The sequence below is a fragment of the Triticum aestivum genome, chromosome 3A (genome assembly GCF_018294505.1).
Source record: "Triticum aestivum cultivar Chinese Spring chromosome 3A, IWGSC CS RefSeq v2.1, whole genome shotgun sequence".
NCBI lineage: Eukaryota > Viridiplantae > Streptophyta > Magnoliopsida > Poales > Poaceae > Triticum > Triticum aestivum.
The window spans coordinates 599787242-599794403 of NC_057800.1; the positions used below are offsets into that span (position 1 = coordinate 599787242).

Genomic DNA, 7162 nt, shown 5'->3' on the forward strand with positions numbered 1-7162 from the left:
ACAACCATGGACCGGATCCCACAAGATGCAAATTCTTCGACTCATCATGGCTTTGCCATATCCAAGCCGTCGAGGCCCCCACGAGGCGGCAGCGCAGGCGCGTACGGGCCAACCAAATCCAGGCGGAGCCAGTAGCCTCCCCCACCGCCCCCCACCCGGTGGCGTCACGAGGATCCAAAGCTGTACTTGGCCAACGCAAAAACGCACAAGCCTAGCCTTCCTTCCTTCGCCGAAACCTTGCTTCCCCTCCACCTGCCCCCATCCGCCGTCTCCCCACCCTCCTCCTCGCCCCTTCCCCTTGCTTCTCCGGGAGGGAAGGAACCCACCCGCGACCCGACCGCTGGCGGGCGAGGCCGGCCTCCCACCCTCCGCAAAAGCCACGCGCCACCAACCCCCTCCGCCCCGCGCGTCGCTTTCGCCTTTCTCCGCGCAACCGAAAGGAACCGAGAGGCCCATAAAAGAGGAGGCGGCGATGGGCGGCGGCAGCAGATCGCGCGCGAAGGAGGCCGACGGCGAGTCGGAGGTCCGGCCGGGCGGGATGTTCGTGCAGCGCAGGGACGGCGAGGAGGGCCCCACCGTCAGGCTCAGGGTGTCCCACGGCCCCGCCCTGCGCGACGTCTTCGTGCCGGCGCAGGCCACCTTCGGTACGGAGCCTCTTCTTCTTATTTGATCCGACGCCCTTATCCTTTGCAATTTGTCCTGTTGTATGTATTGTAATGATGAGATGAAACGTAATGCTCTGTTCCGATTTGTCTGTGATCAGTTCCGATTTGAGATGTGGTCTTTGCTGCGGTGCTCGCTCAGCGAGTGCTTGTCGTTTCCCCGGAGTTACTAAGTCGGCAGATGGCGTGTTGTTTAGCTGCGTTGAGCTTAGATCTTGGCTGGTCAACTGCGGATTTTGTCAAGTAGTATGTGCATGTAAATCACATAATTCCTGCTTCCTATGGATCGAATTGGGTGACTGAGCAAGCCTAGATTAAGAACAGAATCCAATTGGATGACTATATAAACAAGCCTAGATTAACAACAAAATCAAATTGGGTGACTAAACAAACCTAGATTAAAAACATTATAAGCACCAGTAGGTGGCCTATGTATCATGTGCCTGCTATTCAACTAGAAGTATTAACTTTGCGTTGTTGTACCGTGACAGGTAGACTTACATTTGTAGATGTCTTGTTTGACCTTCATACAAAAATCCTTATCAGAATAATTGTTCCCATTCGTTCAACATCAGGCCTACAATTAATTATGGTTGTACTGTCGCATTATTACAGTAGTGTTCCGGTCGAAAGGGATTGGTTACTGCTCATCAAAGGATGTTATATGAATTACTTATCTAAGCCTCTAACCCATCCCGAAGAAGTTTAACTTTGGTGGTGCATCTGCACTGAGTTTAACTTCTGAAAGAAAGTTTGGATCGAGTTGTTGGAGTAACATCCTATATCTCCTTGCTTGGAGGACCTCAATTTCACGAACACGAGGTAGTTGAAACTGATTTATGATTTGTGTGAAGGTGAACTGAAGAGGATCCTCACCCAGACTACTGGCCTGGAGCCTGAGAGACAGAGGCTCTTTTTCCGTGGTAAGGAGAAGAGGGACGATGAATTCCTGCACGCATCAGGCGCCAAGGATGGAGCAAAATTGCTTCTGCTTGAGAAACATGTCCCTGCCAATGTGGAACAGAAGGTCGAGCCAGTGATGATGGATGAGAGCATGATGAGGGCTTGTGAGGCTGTTGTTCGTGTCAGATCTGAAGTTGACAAGCTCTCTGCTAAGGTTAAGGAACAATACTTGCCGCACCTGGTTTGTACTCCCTCCATCCCATAGTCGTCTTGCATTGTGGGACGGAGGGAGTAAGATATTTGTGCTGCTCACACAACTGTACTGATGCGTTTAATTTTTTTATGTTCTGTAACAGGTGTGTGAGTTGGAGAAGAGTGTCCTTGCAGGGAAGAAGGTCGAGGATAAAGAATTTGTTGTCTTGACGGAGCTGCTTATGGTGCAGCTGCTGAAACTCGATGGCATAGAGGCAGAGGGAGAAGCAAGGGCACAAAGGAAGGCCGAGGTACACTTCCTTGCTGTTACTTTCCGAACCAGATTAATCATCAGTTATCCGATTACAAACTTTATTGCAACACGTACAGAAACTAAAACATTTGTTGTTCAAGACAAAATAGATTATTTATGTCACCCATTAGCCAGGACATGTTCTTGCTCAAAAGTTTGTTCAAAACAAAGAGGACTATTGCATAATTTTTAATTCATTTATGATAGTTATCCAATAGATGCTAATAACCCTGCACAATTATTTCCTGATGGTTTATCCAGTAGTTTCTCTGTTGTGTTGAATCAGTCTTTCACTGCTCTCACCTAGCAGTGACTCTTATAGGACATTTCATGTAACTCTTATAATTACATTTTGGGTTAAGGGCCATGTACTCGTGTCTGTCTTGCTCGGTTATTACAGTAACACAGTACTCCGATTGTGTAATAACGGTCCGTTCAGGCTCAAGTTTGTAGCTCTCAAAAATCATTTCCATTAGTTTAATCTTGTTCGGTTACTTCTTGTGGAAGAGAGACTCACATCAAAGTCCTAGGTTAACCGGGCTGTGTCGTCCGAATTTAGCTGCTAAACTCAGCTTAGGCAGAAAAATCTTTGCCCCATGTCGGATAATCCCTCGGGTTTATTTTCTCAAGTTGTGTTCGTTTATAAAGTATAAAATATGTGCAGTTTCCTCCCTTTTTTTCTGCTGTATATCCTGGATGAATAAGATTGGCATAATCATCTGCAGATGTAACTTACAAAATTCAAGTAAAATATTTCATTGAGGACATTATACTTCATGTGTACTGCAAGATGAATAGTGACACTGGGCCAACACAATGTTGATTTTTCAGCTTTAGGTAGTCCTGATTTTGTCTTGTGATATAATTGAATGACATATTGGTCGGATAATTTGCAAATGGGGTTTGTCACTATGAATAAAATCCCTGTCCATTTATAATAATAGAAAAAATAACACTTCCTCTGTTCCAAAATACTTGTCGTGGTTTTAGTTCAAACCACAAAGTAGTATTTTGGAACGGAGGGAGTACATCCCAACCTTTGCATTTTTTAAATAAAGACCAACCTTTGCATAAATGATACTTATACAATGCTGTGTTGAAACTCCCAGGTGCGCCGAGTTCAGAATCTTGTGGAGACCCTGGACAAGCTGAAGGCAAGGAACGCAAACCCTTTCAGTGATAGCGCCAAATCTGTTTCGGTGTCGACCGAGTGGGAGACGTTCGAAAATGGCATGGGCAGCTTGACTGCTCCGCCGGCCCGATTTTCTTCCACACAAAACGACACTGACTGGGAGCAGTTCGACTAGCATGAGAATGTGCATTCTCGATGTATTATTATGTAACTTGCGACGAAAGCTACTGTGTACATGTATGAAGTATGATGCCTCTTGCCACTCCACTGCCTGTGAGATTGTTGCCAGATGATGCTGGTGAATTGCTCTGCAAAATCGTTATGCTTTCAAGTTTCACAATGTTCTTGCCATGGGGCGTGCTAGCTAGTAAACTGGTTCTGCTAACGCCATGATTGCTGAACCGAAGGCATTCCATGCTTGAGATGTATAACTGCATTTAATCTAGAAAGAAGGGCAAAAACTGAATTGGCAGAGCGAAGAGCAGAGCCCCTGTAAAAACTAAAAACTCCGTTGCATATTGTAGGAAATTACAAATATCCCTTCTGAAATTGGCAAAAGATTGAACTACGAATATCCCTTCTGTGTTGCCTAGTCACCAGCTTCTACAGTTCTACTACAACTGCCCTTGAAGAAAGAAGAGTGAATTCCGGTTTTTACCCCCTATTTTGACTTTTTTGACACTAATTACCCCATTTAGCGGGATTTCATCCGTTTTACCCCATTTAGCACAAGTGTTGCCACAATTTACCCTCTTTTAAATTTTGCGTGCGTTCTGACCTACGGGTCACAATTTGTCAGGTCTAGCTGGCATGCCACGTCAACGGGTTTTTTCTGTCTATTTTTCTCCCTACTAAACTCATTTCCGGTTTGAAGTATTCTGATGGGACGATTGTACTTGATCAGCATGTCATATTACCATTGAATAAATTATAGGAGAAATTGTTACCAATATAATCTAAAATCATGTATGTTTTTCTTCAGTTATCATATATGGCCTTAAGTATGGATGGTTCTGTAGATTAGATTAAAGTGGTGTAAATATACTATTTTACTAACTCTGATGCACCTACATATCTAAATATCTAGGTAGCAAATATGTTGACTGAAGAGTGTGTGTTGTTACTTGCTAGCTGTAAAGGAAGTTTGGATCTTTGTATCTTATGATGCATGCTGAAACGTGTTCGTTCACCGTATTAGAGTATATTATGATTGCAGCCACTAATTCATTTTTCTTTTTCTTGCACAAAGCGGATGGCAACGGAGATGTAGAGTGTTAGGCATATTTTACATGTCTGTAGATAAAAGAATTCAGAGCCAGAGATGATTGAGAGGTATTTCATTATTTATTTTGATATAAAGGAGAAGATGAAGAAATTGGGTTCCAACCCTTGGGACAGCGTTAATTATCAGAAGAAGAGGGCCAACGGGAACTCCATGATTGAGTTAACAGATAATGCAGGCATGGTGAACATGCTAGAGGAACTTGATGCTTATAAGAAAATCAGTTTGAATGTTAATTGGGGGAGAGCAACATAAACGAGAAGCCATGGGAGGCGAGCGTGGCGCGCGACCGACTTGGACGTTGGACGTGCCGCGAGCGACCTCCATCGGCTGAGCCGGTCAGAAGAAGCGGCGCTGCCCAGTTCAGCAGTGAGAAAAATAGCCAGGAAAAACCATTGACGTGGCATGCCAGCTGGACCCAACAATTGTGACCCACCAGTCAGAATGCTCAAAAAAATTAAACAGGGTAAACTGTGGCAACATTTTTGCTAAATGGGGTAAAATGGATGAAATCTTGCTAAATGGGATAATTAGTGTCAAAAATGTCAAAATAGGGGGTAAAAACCCGAATTCACTCAAGAAAGAACAACGGGCACCAGCTTCTACTACAACTGAACGGTGATGCCTCTAGCTCCCATGGCTGCCAGACGCTGGTCGACCGACTGGTCGCCGACCTCGGTGGCCCTCGCTGCCGCGCGGCGGGACACGTCGAACCGCTCGCCGTCTCCCCACAGCGCGTAGGCCTCCTCGCCGTGCGCCGCGTCGTCGCCGATCCTGAGCTGCTCGTCGGGCATCCGCAGCGGGATGACGAGGCCCACGGCGAGGATGATGCCGGTGGTGACCACGACGTTCCACACGACAACGAAGAGCGCCGCGGCCAGCTGCTTGCCCACCTGCTGGACGCCGCCGCCGTAGAAGGCGCCGCGCGTGCCGGGGACGTGGGTGTGCAGGGTGGTGAGCTCCGGGGTGGCGAGGAGCCCCGTGAGGACGCCGCCGAGGAGCCCGGCGACGGCGTGGGTGTGGAACACGGCGAGGGTGTCGTCCACCTTCTGGAGGAGGGCGGACCGCTTGTGGAGGACCATCATGGTGAACCACGGCACGCTGCCGGCGCAGATGCCCATCAGCACCGCCGCCCACGTGTGCACCAGCCCTGCAAGCCGCCATGCAAATGCAACACAAAGGACGAAGCACACTGAGCAAAACGCAAAATAAACTTGTGCAGTACAACACTAAAATTCTAGTGCAGTTTAGAGAATGTGGATTCGGAACCTGCGCCGGCGGTGATGCAGACGAGGCCCGTCATCATGCCCTGCACGGCGCCGATCACGGACGGCTTGCCGAAGAAGATGACGTCCAGGCAGGTCCACGTGAGCAGGCTCGCCGCGGCGCTGACGTTGGTGTTGAGCACCGCCATGGACGCGATGATGTTCGGGGCGTACGGCGCGCCGCCGTTGAACCCGGCCCAGCCCAGCCACAGCAGCCCGCCGCCGGCGATCATGAGCAGGATGTTGTTGGGCGCGAATCTCTCCCTGTCACTCTTCAGCCTCGGCCCCACCTGCCAGAAACGAACGCGGCGTATCACGGAAAATTCAGAAATGTCCACCACGACTGCCGGAAAGGCAAACCGGACCCGTGGTAACGTACCCAGTAGGCAGCGGTGAAGCCGGCGACGCCGGAGGAGACGTGGATGACGTAGCCGCCGGAGTAGTCGATGACGCCCCAGTGGTAGAGGAAGCCGCCGCCCCAGAGGCTGAAGGCGCAGACGGTGTAGGAGAGGAGGAGCCAGAGCGGCGTGAAGGCCATCCACGCCTTGATGTTCATGCGGCCCAGCAGCGCGCCGGCGAGCAGCACGAGCGTGATGGCGGCGAGCTGGAACTGGAACAGCACCAGCGTGGCCTCCGGGTAGTAGGGCTGCGTGGGGGCCACCTCGAGCGCGCCGCCCGCGCCGTAGTGCGCCGTGGCCGGGAAGGACGCGCGCGCCACGAGGAAGTCCCCCGTCAGCGCCGGGCCGGCCTTGCCCCAGAACGGGAGGAGGCGGTCGCCGAAGGCCATGCGGAAGGCGAGCAGCACCCAGACGATGAGCGTGGAGGCGTAGGCGTAGAGCGCCATGAAGGCCGAGTTGACGGCCCACTTCTTCTTGACGATGCTGCCGTAGAGCACCACCAGCCCCGGCATGGACTGGATGCCCACGAACGTCGCCGCCGTCAGCTGCCAGGCGTTGTCGCCCTTGTTCAGCCACTCCGGCACCGCCGGCAGGTCGGGCATGTACGCGCTCGGCAGAGGCGGGGCGGCCATTGTTTGGTCGATCACCCCCGACGGACTTACGTGCTGATCGATCGATACTGCGACGCGGCTCCTCGGCGATGCGCGCTTGGTACAAGTAGGCGGCGGCGGTTGGTGTGGGGAGGTAGAGTACGTACGTGAGCCCCATGAACCAGTGACTCGACCGTGGCATGTGTGGCGTGTCGACACCGGCAGCCCAAGTGGCACGTAGTCTTTTCTCATGTCCCGTGCGCCGTTTGGCTTCTCGGCTTCATTGGCATTTCCACCGATCTCATGGATCTTTGGGTTTCGATGAACATCTCACGTTGTCCCATCCCTTGTTTATAATGTAGGAGTACATACCAAAGTGTGTACTGCGCACGTACAAGAGCAGCCATTCGCGGCGACGGCAGCGG

General features: G+C 50.6%; 2 protein-coding genes across 2 annotated transcripts; one reads left to right on the plus strand and one right to left on the minus strand.

The window, feature by feature from the left end:
• Positions 1–201: 201 nt before the first annotated feature.
• Positions 202–3539, plus strand: LOC123062488 (BAG family molecular chaperone regulator 4). The gene is made up of 4 exons (XM_044486022.1): positions 202–644; positions 1517–1779; positions 1922–2068; positions 3180–3539. Exons 1-4 carry the CDS (start codon positions 473–475, stop codon positions 3375–3377), a joined length of 780 nt encoding a protein of 259 aa, XP_044341957.1. The 5' UTR covers positions 202–472; the 3' UTR covers positions 3378–3539.
• A 1403-nt stretch (positions 3540–4942) lies between these two features.
• On the minus strand, positions 4943–6847 carry LOC123058748 (ammonium transporter 2 member 3-like). Its single transcript, XM_044481440.1, has 3 exons — positions 6129–6847; positions 5754–6039; positions 4943–5634 (listed from the first exon to the last, which is right to left on the minus strand). Exons 1-3 carry the CDS (start codon positions 6777–6779, stop codon positions 5090–5092), a joined length of 1482 nt encoding a protein of 493 aa, XP_044337375.1. The 5' UTR covers positions 6780–6847; the 3' UTR covers positions 4943–5089.
• Positions 6848–7162: the final 315 nt, after the last annotated feature.

Bases quoted from the DNA above. Each gene is read 5' to 3' on its own strand.
- LOC123062488 (XM_044486022.1), top strand. From the start codon at position 473: ATGGGCGGCGGCAGCAGATCGCGCGCGAAGGAGGCCGACGGCGAGTCG. The intron at 645-1,516 runs GTACGGAGCCTC...ATTTGTGTGAAG, and splicing joins GCCGGCGCAGGCCACCTTCG to GTGAACTGAAGAGGATCCTC. The intron at 2,069-3,179 runs GTACACTTCCTT...TGAAACTCCCAG, and splicing joins GGGCACAAAGGAAGGCCGAG to GTGCGCCGAGTTCAGAATCT.
- LOC123058748 (XM_044481440.1), bottom strand. From the start codon at position 6,779: ATGGCCGCCCCGCCTCTGCCGAGCGCGTACATGCCCGACCTGCCGGCG. The intron at 6,040-6,128 runs GTACGTTACCAC...CGTTTCTGGCAG, and splicing joins GCTTCACCGCTGCCTACTGG to GTGGGGCCGAGGCTGAAGAG. The intron at 5,635-5,753 runs GTTCCGAATCCA...GGCGGCTTGCAG, and splicing joins CTGCATCACCGCCGGCGCAG to GGCTGGTGCACACGTGGGCG.